Here is a 16270-nt window from a genome sequence, read left to right on the forward strand (position 1 = left end):
AGGAGAAGGGAGAGGAAGAAAAAGAAGAGAAAGGGGAGGAAGAAGTGGAAGAAGATGGGGCAGATGATGAAGGAGAGGAGCTAGAAGATGAGGGAGAAGAGCTAAAAGACAAGGAAGGAGAAGGTACAGAGGAAGAAGATGAGGAAGAGGGACAATTGGGGGAGGAAAGAAAAATGGAAGAACATGGAAGTTGTGAGGACAATGTGGAGGAAGAAGGGAAATACAAGGATGCAATTGGAAAAGTGGTTGATAGTCAAAGTTGGGAAGACAGAAGACAGTCCCCAAAAGTAAGTAAAATTAACAGGTCGATGAAATATGGCAGACATGGCACATACTCAGAAAAGTCCATTGCTAACCCAGGGAGAAGGGGGAAAGAGCAGACACCTAAAACACCAATGGAGTCCAAACAACTTTTAGAGAATGGGCTTCCAGGTTCCAAAACATTCTGGAATGATGTTTTACCACTTTATTTGGAATTGAAGTAGCAGACTCAATTTGACATGATTATGACCAGGGTAGTCATTTGCATGCCGTATGCATACTAGGTATGCTCATTACATCTTATTAAACTGACCTGTTACTCTGGTACTTTTATATGTGGTTAAAAAACAGACAAATGATGACATTTGTACTAAGGTGCTAAGACCAGGAGATGGTGTTAATTAAGTCTTGATTCCTCCTAAACTCATATCTTGTGTTCTGCCCCCAAATTATTAATCCATAACTAAAATTTATTATTAATAAAGGCCCTTTGTTATAGTTAGCCTTGTATATTCCTTAATAATCACAGGCTTATATACTAGTAGACTACTATAATTACTATGTATATAAAATCCAGTCTATTTAAAACAGTATAGATGTTTAAATGCTATCAAAACTTCTGATTTTTAATAGATATTTTAGTACCCTTTTCAGTCTCTGACCTAAAATGTTTATTGTAAGAAGTGATGATAATTTGAAACTAAGGTGGAAATTTATATTTTAAGAAATGACATTCGTTCCTTTACTTTTTGTACCCTTTGATAAAACTCTATAAAGTGACAGCTATGTTCAGGTCTGAGAGGCGTAATGATGTGACCTCTTGTGATAGCTGCTTAGGCACATGGCAGAATAGCTTATGAGAGAGTAGCTTAAACATATAATATAGGGGCTCATAGAAGTTCAAACGTTTCAAGAAATAAAATTCTAAGCACTATCACTCATTTGTCTGTTCTTAAAAGTGATAACTTCAATGTTTCCTGTCTTCTGTAATACTGAAATTTCTGAACTCAAGCGATTTCTGTACTAACTCTGCCATCAGAGCTTCCATTCTCATTGTGTGTTATGTGGCCTCAGTGGATTTTCACTGACTTCTGCAATCCTGTCTTTTGCTTATCAGAATGTTTCAAGTAAAATAAAGATTAAATTTATATACTCAGTATTGTTTGTGGAGTAAAAACTGTCTAAATTAGATACTGAATTTCTAAAAGCCACATTTGGTTATCTTTATATAATGTAGCTATTTTGGTTATGTATTTTTAACTTTTTTTTCAATTGATTTTTTTCTCAGTCTGTTCCATACCTTCATTGTAAATGTTATGTAGTTGAACTCCATACATTTGATTCTCTGTAATCATGAGATGAATAGGAATCAAATGAAGTAGCATTTCCTTAGAGCAGTCTGTAAATTAGAACTTGCTACAGAGATAGCAGGCAGTATCTCTGAATAATGGACTACATTGATTTGACACTGCAGTCCTTGGCCAAAGTCTACTATATTGTTTATAGAGTAGAATTAGTATGCTAAGGTGTATATACCAAAGGTCATCAAGAATAGTTTGCAAATGATTAAATAAAAGGGATGGCGGGCATGAAATTTACAATGCCAGGGAGATGAGAGTCTAAACGTCCACTTATATCAGAGGTGGCATCAGAAGGGCATTGGTTTTCCATGAAGAGAGTCAGCCAGGAGTACTGAAGTTAGGTTCTAAAAGTACATCTGTTTCACTATTTGAGGGGATAAAGAGATTCACTTTTAAGCAGCCCTTCTGACCAGTTTCATTACATTTCCCTGCTCCAAAATGTGTTCCCTTTAGAAGTAATAGTTCCTACAAGGGACAGTCAAAAGAGCATTTATGTAGCCATTTTGTCTACAGGGCCCTACTGACAACTTGTGCTTCCAAACTGTTATGAAGTACACCAGCATCTTTGCCTTTGTATATGTCCCTTTTGATTTTTTGTTTGTTTGTTTGCTTGCTTGCTTTTTAGTTTGTTTGTTACTTTTTCTAGAAAGGTACAGAATTAGGATGTGAGAACTAAGGGACTCCATAGGGACAGCATTGTTAGAGCATTGTCACACCGTAATTCCTTCTGTCCATATTCCTCAGCTTAAAACACAAGCCTTAAATTTAGTCACAAAAATCACAGTCTTCAAGCAGTTATATGGAAGTGAGCAATAGCCCTAAACAAAGCATGCTACCTTTCTCTGCACATTGTTCAGCTAACACTTAGTAAATCACACATTGTGGCAGCCCTAATACACTCTAAAGTTTATGGATAGGAGTTTGTAGGTGGTTAGTGATACATTGAGACGAGGTATAAAAAAACACAAACTTTCATAAATAGACGTTATTATTACACTTGTATAAATCTCATCATTAGAGAATAAGTAACATGAGTAACAAATGAGACACTTGGCCCCCTCCTGCCTTGGCAGTTGGTTCCATAGGTCTCAATAGCTAGTCCATCCTTGTTAGTTTTCAGACGGGGTTTCTCATAGCCTAGGCTTGCTTGGAAAGTATTTGGTTTACTATGTAGCCAAGGATGGCCTTGAACTTCTGAGCCTTCTGCTGCTAGGATTACAGGCATGGTAAATCTGCTAGTTGCTTAAGTTCTTGCTTTAGTTCACTGATCATTACTGGGGTAAATGTGAGGCATTATCTATATAGATTCCCTTGAGTTACAGTTTCCTAGTGTGCACTCTGGCAGAAAGGGACTTTCAGGTAAGCTGCAAAGAATTTCTGCAGAGCATCTATGGCTGTTCAACAGTAGCCCTAAAGGTGAGTAATGCTAAAGTGAATTTTGATTGATAATGATTGACTGTAGAGATCAGTTTACATGCGTGTGTGCTCTCCAACCAATGCATCAGTAAGGGAAGACGCTGTCATCTTTTTCTTCATTCTTTTCATTGTGAAAATTCAATGTCCTATGGCATAATTAGTTCCTAACATATAGCTTAACATCTATCTGGTACATATTATTGAATCGAGTGTTTATGTATCTACCACCTCAAAATGAGCGGTCTTCCTCAAGTCAGATAGACCTTAAAAAGGAAGTCAGGTATTAATCCACCTCCCGTGGCCCACTTTTCCTCTGTCTTAACTGTCAGGAGGACCACAAATGGTTCTCTAAAGAACACTTGGTGCTTCTTCCAGCATTATTTATTTTCTTTTAATCATTTTTTCTTCTTAATGATATGCATAACTTAACAGTGCTGTTTGTTTTTCTACTCCTATGTATTTAGCCAAAGCTGCGCTAAATTGAAAATTGAGCTCCAAAATACATGTATCTCTTGCTTTTTAAAAACAAACTAATTAAAGAGAAGAAAAGTTTTGTGCCTTGGGTATGCAAGGCATATGACATGACCCCATAATTTTGCTTAAAACATTTTAATTTTTTTTTTTTACAGAATTGAGTGGTTTTTTTTTTTTGAGATTTTATAGTATGTTTCTCTTCTCCTTCCTTCCTCCAAACCCTCCCATATCCTACTCCTTGCCCCCTTTCAATGTGATGACTTCCCATTTCATTAATTGTTATTATATGCATATATATGCATATATATATATATTCCTAAATATAACCCACGCAGTTTGTCTAACATTAACTTATATGGATAACCAGTTATACACTTCCATTGGGAAGATTGTTTCTCCCCCTTTGAGTATGCCTTTAGTTCTTTGTGTAGAATCGAGTCCTTGTGAGCTTTTCCTTGTCCTCTTTGGCATGTCTATTGGTGTCTTTGTCTAGCTCATGTTTAGGCTGTCATGTTGGTGCGACTTTTCAAAATGTTCCCTGAACCTTAGGTTCAAGAGTGTATTATAGATGTGTCAGTTGGAACTGGACTCCACAACCTTGGATTTTGATTTTGTGTGTGTGTGTGTGTGTGTGTGTGTGTGTGTGTGTGTGTGTGTGCACGCGCGCTTTGTAATGGTCTCTATCTGTTGCAAAGAGATGTTTACTTGATAAATGGTGAGGACTACATTTATCTGTGGGTATAGAGACAAATGTCTATATTAGTTATTATGTTAGTTTAGTAAAGTAGTGGTTATTTGTTTTCCAGTATCCATGACTTCACTAGCACTGAGTAGTTGGCTAAGTTTTTAGTACCGGGTATGCTTCCTCCTCCTCCCCTTATTGAACAGGTCTTAAATCCTATTAGAAAGCTATTACTTCCTGCCAAGGTATACATGTCACTATAGCACCCTTGGGTTGTAGTGCTATGCTGATCATTACTAGTTCATCCTAGGTGTCATACCTGGGTAGGAGTATTGGTTTCCCTCCTTTGGAAGCTCAACCTCATGAGGGGACTCTCAAGTCAAGTTCCATGGCTGAGGCCTCTATGCCTTGTTTCTGAAGTACATGGGGAGTTAAACCTTCTATCTCTGGGAGGCAACCAGAGGAAATAGCAAGAACTGCAGTTTTGGCAGTCCCTTGGATAGCTCTGACCAACAACTCAAAGGAGGGCTTTTTCTGTCTGGTATTGGGATTCTTGTTGGTTAATCTTTGATTCTTAGAGGGGCATTTCTAGCCCAAATGAGAATTTTTCACTTAATCTATATATGTATATTTACATACAGAATTGCATGTATTGTAGATTCTTTTAGATAGTTACTGGTATGACTTTTTTCCAGACAATTAACCTCTTCTCTCCTTATTCAGTTACCTTCCTAATAAGCCTCCTCGTAGAGGGCCTCAGCGTCATTGACCACTAAATTCCAGGGCTTCCCTGGCCTAAAGCTTTAGCTCAGTCATTGTGGTCCCATGGCTATTTCTGGCAGGCACAGGACAGCCTTCTCCTTGTCTCTCCTAGCAACCAGGGTACTAATCTAGAATAAGGATTTTTTTGGAGATTAACAAACTGAACCATCATTAGGAACATTAATATCCCTCTTAAGACGTACTAATTATGTGTTGAGCCAAACCAAAGACCAGAGCTCAGTGTGGTATGTGACCAATGAAATGATGGTCCAGTTACATTTCTCAGGCCCATTCACTTCTTCACCCAGGTCCTAACACAGGTCATGTACTTGAACATTCTAGACTATCATTTTAAGAATGTACTGAAACTTTACCTTTTCTTTTTATAAAATGCCAGTATTCTGCCAATATCTCCTAAACTATCTCAGTTTTAAAGGTGAGTGTTTTCTGTGGTTTATAGTAGTTATCCGGGTGTATTTTTTACAATTTTAAATGTGCTTTAGTTCAAAGTACTATAGTTACTGTCTTTTAGTAAAAAAAAAAAAATATTTAATACCGTTTAAAATGTGTTCTTTTGTCTTTTTGTCTGGTTTATAAATAGTTATACTTTCTCATAATGTAAGTGAATTATAAAGTTTGGGGCAGAACTCTAAATCCCTATGTTTTAGAAAATGAACATAATACATAGATATAATTATATTATCATGCTATAAGGAAGAAACTTCTTCATTTCTTTCAAGCTTAAGATCACACTTTGGAGAAAGGCAAGAAAATGCCCTAACAGATTTTTAGGAACACTAGGCATTGCCACGCAGCAGCAGACATACACAGAACAGTAGACATGGAATCCTTAGCCATGCAGTATCTTGATGGTCAGCACAGTGTATGCAATATTTTGTCTTTAGCTTCTAAATGTGATTTTTATAGTGTTCACGTTCATTGAGGTCATATAAGTTGCAGTATATCTGTTGTGTTTTTACAAAGAACACAAATGTTCGTTCCAAAAAGAAAATCTTTTGTGATCACTTTTGTCATAGGCTCCTCAACTTCCAGAAACTGTGAACCAAGAAGCAGGAGGCATGGATGAGCAAATTAGTGTCCTGAATGTAGAGGACACTGTGGAAGAAGAAAGGAAGGAAGAAAAGGAGGTTATAGAAGAAGGAAGTATACCTTTTGATGACCTTCCTGAAACAGAAGGCTCAGAAACTGTGGACAGTGATGATGAGAAGGTTAAAGAGGTATGGCGACAAGGTTATGTCCTGAGATGGCACCTGAGAAGAAGGGGAGAGTTCATTGTAGCTTCCTATGGGAGCAGACACATCTCTGTACCATTTTATCATAAGCTGAAAGGATTTTGGTCTAGTCTAGGAATTAAGCAAGCCTTATATCTAGCACACTTGCCACACTACTGGGTAGTATCTTAATCCTAGATGAGCAGAAATGGCTCCAGGTAGTATACTCTTGGGAAATTAACCAGAAAGCTGGATGTCTGTCTTTGAAATGCTTAAGATTAAAAGTTGGGAACCTAGTGCTGGTGACAGAAATGCTGTGTCATGTACATATATTCATAATACATACATGTAAATGCATACAATCACAGCAATATTTGAGCTCATAATGTTTGTCATTCAAGACTCTAACAGTATTTTAGATGCAAGGTGTGAAATGCTGAAACCCCAATGGAATGGGGTTGTGTTCATATTCACCTTGCATAACACTTGCACAAATCACTGAGTTAGACATGGTCTCTAGTTAATGAAATACTCTCTCTCTCATTCCTGCTCTAGAAAAGACTCTATTTTTAAAGTTCATTCTCTTGAAACATGAACAACTACCAAAGCATAGCTGACCTTAAAGTACTTTCAAAGCCTATGTAGTGTTCCTATTGTAATAGTGTCTCACGTGCTGCAGGCGGGCATCAACCTGTTAACTGATGATGGCTTCGAACTCTCGATTGCCGTGCACACCTCCCAAGTGCCGAATAGTAAGGATATGGTCAAGCTATGTGCTTGTCATTTTTAATTTAAAGACAGGTGATTGTCATGTAGAGGTCAGGTTTTCTTGGTTTCTGTTTTTCTCAAGACTTTTTACTTTCACTGAGGAAAAAAAAATTCTCTGGCACTTACTGTTTTCTTACAGAAAGAAAAATGTATCCTGTTGTGGACATGTTTATTAACTCCAGGGTTTGGTGGTCAGTAAAACGTTTTAACACTGAATATCCATTTCCTGTTATAAGTTTTTGAGAGAAAGTGTGTAACATTCCTCAGTCATCTTCTAGATGATGGAATCATATAGTTTTCACAAGTTTAAACTTGTTTTTAGTATATATTTTTTAAAGATTTTAGTGTATTTTTTTAAAGACAAGGTCTCACTGTATAAACCAAGCCATCATCAAACTTGTTATAGAGACCACACTGGCCCTGAGTCGTGAGAACTACTTGCTTCTGCTTCCTGAGACTTGCAAGCAGGTGACACTGTGCCTGCTTTATAGTCCCTGAGGACATTCACAATCACTGAACATCTGAGGTTTCCCATTGCACAGAACCCAGCAAAGTGAATCATCGCGTGTCTGTGTCATTAGATGCAGGCTGTAGAACCAGGCTTTGAAACCCAAACCAGGTTTTCCAACAGCACAAATAAGGGAAGGAAGTCCTGTTTTGTTGGTGTGTCTTACCATACTGTTTCTCTGTTGGTTATAGGAAGACAGTGCCAGCCTTCTGCAGCGGAACCTTCATGAGTACAATGAAAATCCAAAAGGTATAAGCACATTTGACTTCAACGTGGTATTTTAAATTTATTTTACTTTTAATTATGTGTATATCTGTGTCTGTGTTGCTATGATATAAGTTCAGAAGAGAACACTGTAAAACCCCCTGACCCAGAGTTTCAAATGGATTCTAAGTTGTCTGCTGTGGATAGAAAACCTGAATCTGAATCCCAGGCAGTGTGTACTCTTAACTGCTGGTCCATCTCTCCAGCCTGCAACCTGCTGAAGAATCATTATTTTATCATCAGTTAGATGTAATGTATGAACAAAAATGGTATTCCAGCATTATGCTTGTTTCCTATATTTCTGTAAAACCTTGAAATAAGGAGACCCATGAGCTAGTTCTGTGAAAGGGAGTGGAGACAAATGGTACATGTCATTCTCGTGTTAGAAGTTCAAAGGGATACTCTCACTTGGCCAGGGAATTTGAGTGAACACGTGGAGAGAAACTGCCATTTTCTTAGATAAGCCACAATGTACACAGAGGTGAGATTCTTACAATGTTCACTTTCCTTCGACCCTTTAAATAGGCTTATCCATGTTCACGTTTACCTTCTTGACTTCTTCAGATGCTCTCTACACTCATTAGCCATGGCTGCTTCTGTGTCACTGGCCAAGGATTTAGAACTAAATCTACCTTTTCTTCCCTACTACCCAACCAGTAGTATATTGGACCTTCGCTTCAAATCCCAACTTAATCCTTGTCAAATATTAGGGCCTTCTTTGCACTGGGGCCTAGTTATTTTCTCCAGGACCTCTACTTGTGTCTCTAATGTCACTGCAGGCACTGAAAAAAAAATCTTAAGCTTGTTAGTGTAGCAGCAGGTGCCACATAATGCAGGAGACTTGAGTGCACTTTGTTTCAGATGCAGACAAACTGCTGCATTATGTATTTACATCATCAGCCTATATGCTTTGTACTGTGTTTTCATTAGGAAAGTACAACTTAATGGCCTTAGGATGTAGCCCAGTGGTAGAACACTTGCCTAACATAGTCAAGACTCTGGGTTTGGTCCCCAGTACCCCAGAAATATATAAACTATTCACAGGGCTGGATATTGGACTGATATGAACTAAACAGAGGGAGAAATAGTTTCCTTGATTATTTTGTCCTCATAAGTTCCACAGAAAGAATAGTAACTTTTAGATTGTTTTAGTAAAATGCTAAATTATTAACACCTATAAGGATTCTTAGAATGTGTCCAGTAGTATCAAAAAGAAACTAAACATAAGCTTCAAAGGTTGATCATATGAAACCAAAAATGCTTCTTACATTTTCTCCAGCCATATAATGAGAGCATGGGTTAGCTTGAAACATTAAGAGTAACATGTTAAATTGAGTGCAAAGAATAAAAATAAGACAGGATTAATAAAGTATATGATGTAGGGGGCAGCAAAATGGCTTAGTCATTAAAGCCCTGCCATGTAATCATGAAGACCTGAATTTGTGTTCCCAACACCCACATTAAAATGCTAGGTGTGGTGACATAGTCCAGTATCCCTAGTGCTGGGAAGGCAGGTTCAATAGGGTCTTTCAAGCTCTCAGACCGAATAGCATTGCTCAGTCAGTGAACTCTGGATTCAATGGGAAATTCTGTCTCAAAACCTAAAGTAGAGATCATAAAAGAAAACATCAATCATTGACCTCTGGCATAGACACACACACCCACACCCACACACACCCTCCCACTCCCCCCACACACACATGGCAGGGGGGATGGGAGGAGAGAACGAGAAATCTTTTAAAACAATTTATATTTTTGTGTGTCTTCTGGCATTTATTGCTGACTATTCATAACTTGGATAGTAATAATCCAAATACTTTTTCATTGGTTAAGTTATCTGTGTGTCTTACCATAACTGACTCCATTTTTCAGGAACTGTGTGGTATGACATTACTTACTTTTCCAGTAGTGAGCTCTTTCTGTATTATCCCACAACTTAGAGTTGGTAGTTTTCCTGAAAGCATCAAAAATTTCTTTCTCTTTAGTTAGAATAATATTTTTACGTGTATCCATTTGTAGGACACATGTATGATCGTGTAAAGAGCAACTCTTCAGAAATTCTGGGAGGTAACGAATCAACAAGTAAAGACATAAAAAAGGCTAAAAAAGTAAGTGAAGTGAGTTTTTCACTTTGGTATTAAGACCAAAATATTGAATTCACATTCTACTTTTCCTATGCTTGTCCCTCATAGGAGCTTTATAACCCCAAAGTATTAAAGAGCTTAAGGTGGTGGTTTATGTTTTTAATAAGCTAGCTTTCTTCTGTTATCATTTCCCTGGTAGAGACATTTAACCCCCTTATTTTTAACATGTATTTTATATAGGTACATTGTAAACCTACTAAACAGCTGGACTTTGACTTTGAATGTTTTATGTGCATACCTACTGTCTGGAATTAACAATTGTTATTATATTTTTATCAAATAATCACAGTATCTTTGAACAATGTTCTGCCTTGCCATCCTTTCTTTCCTATTCTACAAATTACTATACCAATGTTTTAATTTTCATACTGTCATGAGCCATGTTGTTACTTGGTTTTAATATCATATGCTTCCTCACCATTACTTTCTACTGCTTAGATATCCTATTCTCCCCAAAGAAATCCTTTGGAAGCTCTTCTCATGAGTGTCTATTGGTGGTTTATACCTTGCATTTTAGTTGGACGAATATACTTGAATAGTTTTCTATTTAATTATAGTTTCTCACTGATAAATAGTATAGCTACTTGGCTAGTATTGTATCTGTCCCAGTTGTTGCTATTAAAAGAGTATTACTTTAGGAACAGACTAGAGGTTTACCTTGGTAGATCAGTTGCCTAGTGTGTGTAAGACCATTGGTTCCCTTCCCACATTATAAAACAAATATTGCTTTCATATAATTGTTGAGAGCTTCGTATATAACCTGTAATTTTATATGTGCCTTATTTTTAAATATTTATCTTTAATTTTAACTTAGTTGAAACATATGACCCTTGAATCTGAGAAGTCATTTAATTTATATTTTTAAAATTTGTTATCTATTATATATTTGAACATTGTACCACTGTTTCAGATTATGATATAAATATTTTCTTTCTGTTGTTCATGTTTTTAATATCAATTTAATATTTCTTATGTCTCTTGATCCTTTGGACAATTTCCAGGCTTTTATTGATTTCATATTTTTTCTTTTGCTGAAACTTCTGCTTTTTAGCAAACCTTTTGAATTTTAGTTTCAATTATTTTTGCATTTAAAAAAGAATTATTTTTATTTTCTATGTATGAATGTTTTGCCAGTATCACATGCATGCAATGCCCATGGAGGCTAGGAGAGGGCACAGAGCCCCTGGAACTAGAATTAACGTGGAATCATGAGCCAACAGGTGGATGCTGGGAACTGAACCCAGGTCCTCTGAAGGAGCAGCAAGGGTTCTGAACTGTTGACCTATCTGTCCAGTCCAATTTCCCTTAAAGATTTATTTATTTATTTATGTGTTTTGCCTACATACGTGTGGTGTGTGCGCCGCCTGTATACAGGTGCCAGAACATGGCATGACCTGCCCATGGCCCTGTTGGCTGTACTCGGCTTGTATGTTTTCCTTCCCTGACTTCCAAGCTGCTTTCTTTTTTCAAATTAGTCCTTACAAACCTCAGTCCTCAGGGATGCCACATCTGCCTGACTCTCAAATATTGCTCCTCATAAGCCATCCGTCGGCTCTCCTCAGTGTCTGCCGGGGATCCACCTCTTTCCATCTGTTATCTATATCCTGCATGTCCCAATGCTGGCTCCCAGTGCAGCACCTCCATGTCTTCACCGCTGACTCAGACCCACGAGCCTCATGTGGCATTCATTTGCCAACTACAGCATTTTATCAGAACTTCTGATCTCGGGAATGTGAGGTATATCCTCCTTTTCTAGAGTGGTATGACAGAAATGGTGTGTAGTTGAGGGACATTAGTGGCACCAGAAAACATCCCCAGAAAATGACCCAATCCTCTTAATGTCTCAATGGTAACAATGTGAGTGATGTACCAGTTTTCACTTGTTCCTCTTACAAGACAAAAAGAGTGAAATCTTCTTGTGAAGAACCATGATGATAAAGGCATTGTTGGTGTTGAAAGCTAGTCTTTAGTTTTTATTGCATTTTTATAAAAGGGATAAAAATCGGTTGGAATGTTAAGGACACATTGTTATACATGTGTATACTCTAAAATGTGCTTTCATTTATGTTCATGCCTATTAACAAATGTTACCCCTGAATATTTTACTTACTGAAATGAAATCTTTTTGTTTGTGTGTTTTTGCTAGATTTCCTTCTTTAATCGGATGTCATTGACAGGTCAGAAACTGATGCAGAATACTAATGATCCACTCCCAGAGATAAAGCCAATAGGAGATCAAATAGCCTTACAAAGTGATAAGAAAGATGCCAACCAGAACCACATGGGTCAAAATCTTCAGGATACTGCAACACCAAATATGGAGGGAAAGTCCAAATCCTGTACAATATTATAAATGTATGTTTATGTTTCCATGGTCACCGAGCACATTTGTTCTTCATACTTGAAAAATGTTGTGACTTCTGAAGGAAATTCCCTGATAACACTGTATAAAAAGATATAAATTAGTATGTTTGGCTTGGTTTGAACAATATGAACAGATTTAATATTTATTTATGTTAATATTCTTAACAAGCAGTTCCCAAAGTACGTTTACCTCCAACTCTCCTTGAAGTGTTCTGGCCTTAACTGCTCAGTGTTGCATAAAACAATATATTTTTATATTCGAAAACCGAATGAAGCTATTTCATAGTTTTGCCAACACAGTTAATGTACTTTGTAATTTCCTAAGACAATGTTCATGATATTACAACACTGGAACAGTTTTGAATATATTTACAACATTTAAAAACAGGCAACATTGTAATGAACTTATTTTAATAAATTATTATCTGGTTGGTTCTGCTGTCAAAATGGATAAGTACTTGGATGTATTTATTGATCAGTAAGGGTCAGAAACAGGTGGACCATTTGATTCTCTTGCAGAAGATTTGAGCTTGGTTCTGAGCACCCACATGGGGCTCAAAAATGCCTGTAACTCCAGTTCCAGGGCATCACGTGCCCTTTTCTAGTCTCTGCAGGTACGAGGCAGACACATGGTGCACAAGACATACCTGTAGGCAAAATAATGAAAGTAGATAAAATATAAGTCTAGATATTTTTAAGTTAAAAGGTATAAAATATCCTTATCACTTATCAAAGATATGAATCATTTAGAAAGTTTAATGCTGCCACCATAAGAGACCTCAAAAGAGTCAGGCTTGCCCTTGTTAGCTGTCTCTAGCGATGACACATGCTGCCTCATGACTCTAAATTCGTAGGAATGTGAAAGCTGTTTACCTGCTCTGCTGCCTCCTTGCTCACACTGTGTCTTTACAGAGATGAAGCATACCACTTCTTCTATCCTCCCTTGTCAGGGAACTGTCACTGTTCAGTTGCAGCGACCATTGCCCCATTTAAACAATGAAAACAAAACCCCATTTTTTAATTTTTACCTACAGGGTAAAAAAAAAAGTGTTAATCCAAAGTGGATATGATTTTGAAATCTTAAAAAAAAAACATAGTTTTCTGAATGGATATTACACTTAGTAGATTTCGTGTTTTTATTAAAGGTAAATATACTTTCAAAACTTGTGTTATTGAAGCTACAGTACCAGGATAATATTACAAAAGTCTGTGTAGCAGAAGCTTGAAGAGCTCAGTGGAAGTCAAACTCAGAAATGGTACTAAAACATGCCTTTAGTAGTAGATGGAATTCCAGTGTGATCCCTAAGATTAGCCTTGAGTAATCCCTTCTTCCCACTGAGTATGGGTGAGGCCAATGACTATGATAGCATGTTACTTTCTTGCTTGTGTTACCGGACTCTCTCAGAAAGATTTTGCAGGTGTAATGGGAGAACGTATTATACCAGAGATTAGGATAGCCTTGCGGATCTGAGGGCTTACCATTCTGCAAATTTTGGGAACTGAACTCTACCCGAAACCAGTGAGCCCAGGAGAGGAACACGGTCTGCAGATTGGATCATAGCTCTGGCTGACATATTGATTGCAGTCTTTTGAGCCCTGGAGCAGAAGACCCGGTGGAGTAGTGCTCATGTGCCTGCCTGTCAAATCTCATGAAACTATGGGTTCATACTAGGGATTTTTGTCTATGAAATCTCTCCTTCCTTCCCTCCCTCCCTCCCTCCCTCTCTCCCCCCTCTGTGTATGTAAACTTAGAAAGGGCTAAACCATAGTCACCTACAAAATTTAATCAGTCAAGTTGTGATCTCTTGTTTCTCCTCCTTTGTCCTCCTCCCTCTCTGTTTTAAGTGTGTGCACTGTTTTGATAAGAGAAATTAAGTTTATAAGGAAAACACGTTGAAATATGTAGACCTTAGATTTATCCTGGCTATAGTAATCACTAATTTGACATTAAATTTGAATAAGGATAAAATTTAATAAATTGATAGTTTAAAATTTCACTAGAAAAATTATGGTTCACCTGTAATAATTTCAAATTTTTCAATGCATACATACATAGTGAATTCTAGACCAGTCAGGGCTCTATAGTGAGAACCTGCTTCCAACCAACCAACCAACCAACCAAACAAACAAACAAACAAAAAAGCAAGTATAGAAGCTGTGCCCATAAATTCTCACCAACATGACTGCCCAAATGTGAGCTTAACCAAGTTAGTACCCATGAATATGCCAAACTGTATGGTGTGTGTATGGGATGTAGTCTAAGAGACCTCTGACCTTAACAAAGTACTATTGGCAACTGACAAAAGCTGGGAGCAGGAGAGGTGGCCTTTCCCAGGGAAGAGCACAGCAATTGATTGATCAGTGCCAAGTAGTCTACCCTGAAAATATACATACAAGTAACATAATACAGACTTGAACAGGTTGTATTTAGGGATGTATATGTGTATTCATGCACACATGTGCATGTAAGAACAAGTAGTAAAAAAGAGGCCATGAATTTGAAGGAGAGTGGGGAGGGGTATGTGTGAGGGATTGGAGGGAGGAAAGGGAAGGAAGAAATGTAATTGAATTATGATCTGAAAGATAAAATTTTAAAAATCCAGAAAATAAGGTAATGACTTTTAAATGTGCTAAAACAACTTCCAAATTAGAATTTTATAGGCAGAGAATTTCCTTCATAAATGTGAATAGAGACATTTCAGTACCAAAGGTGAGATTTGTCTATACCAAGTTTATACTAATAATAAATATTCTTGTGCTTCTAACACAGTAGCTCTTAATCATGAAGATTACTCCTCTTTCCCAGAGGACATTTAGCAACATCTGCAGATGCTTTTGCTTGTCACAATTCAGGGAAGCAGAGGGAGGAAGATGATCCTGCAGGACATAATTATCTCCAAAATGACAATAATACTGACATTTAAAATAACCTGTCCTGGGTAAAACAAGTCAGGTTGGCACCTGAAGCATTTAAATATCTTATAGTAGCTTCATTCACAATCCTCAGACCCAGAAAGAACCCACTAAACGTCAACAGTGAATGGAAAGTAAAATGTAGCTGCTCATATAAGAGAATACTTCACTAGCAGAGCATTGTCTGACCTCAGTGGGAGGGGATGTGCTTGGTCCTATGGAGGCTTGATGCTCCAAAGAAAAGGGAAGCTAGAGGAATAACATGTAGGGGAGCACTTCCCTCTTAGAGGCAAGGGGGAGGGAAGAAGGGCTTGTGGAGAGAGGACTGGAAAGGGGGACAACATTTAAAATGTAAATAAATAATAAAAATAAAATAAAAAATTAAAAGATATACACACTTGATATATTTCCCCATTCAAGTGAATCTGAAAAGTAAAAGAAAAAAAAGCTAAAGAAACTTGTCTCCACTGGTTACCATCTGTTTTTGGTTTTGTGGTATTATCCTAAATCCAAAACTGCAATGGGAAACAAATCACTGGTCACGGGGAATTAAGCATGGGACTTCAAAGAGCCCTGGAGAATATTTTGGTGAAACTGTTCTCTATTCTGACTTGGGTGCTAACTGCATGAAACTATGTGCAATTCATAGGACTATAAAGTTAAGCTGGTCTACTGGATTGCATGTTGATTTACAAATCTATAAATCAAATGCATTTAAATCAAATGATCTAAAACAATGAGGTGAGAGCCTTAAAACTCAAGGAAGTGACAGTAATCTATTCCTTGCCTGATTCTAATTGAGTATGTCAAATGAAGTCATTTTGGAGACTATGTGCTTACATTAGCTTCTTATGATGCAGCAGTTTGAATCGTAATCATCATGAGATTCCAGGATGTTATATTTCACAAGCTGATTCCTACTAGTAATTAACACGATACCCGTATTGTTGTCCATGAAAACCAATTGTTGCATTAGTGTATATTGGTTACACACTGTGAGAAAATCTTTCCAAATCTGAGTTGTTTTTAAAAGCCTTGTAAAATTGAAAATGTGAGGATGTCAGAATTCACCAAAGGTAAGAACATGGACTTGTTATTTAGGAACCTGAACGCTGATCATC

The 16270-nt window shown here is 37.3% G+C and overlaps 1 protein-coding gene across 5 annotated transcripts in view; it reads left to right on the plus strand.

The window, feature by feature from the left end:
- RPGR (retinitis pigmentosa GTPase regulator) overlaps positions 1-12620 on the plus strand; it is a gene marked incomplete at its 5' end in the record, with an annotated part of 48388 nt that extends 35768 nt beyond the window's left edge. For 4 of the 5 annotated variants that reach the window (XM_080910475.1, XM_080910478.1, XM_080910479.1 and 1 more), the window contains 4 exons: positions 5994-6194; positions 7656-7713; positions 9748-9836; positions 12019-12620. In XM_080910475.1, the coding sequence (XP_080766601.1) occupies positions 5994-6194; positions 7656-7713; positions 9748-9836; positions 12019-12225 (555 nt within the window). In that variant the 3' untranslated portion in view covers positions 12226-12620. The remainder of the gene's footprint in view (positions 1-5993; positions 6195-7655; positions 7714-9747; positions 9837-12018) is intronic. The other variant, XM_080910477.1, reaches the window with a different exon arrangement.
- Positions 12621-16270: the final 3650 nt, after the last annotated feature.

Source organism: Micromys minutus (assembly GCF_963924665.1).
Source record: "Micromys minutus genome assembly, chromosome: X".
In the NCBI taxonomy this organism is placed as follows: domain Eukaryota; kingdom Metazoa; phylum Chordata; class Mammalia; order Rodentia; family Muridae; genus Micromys; species Micromys minutus.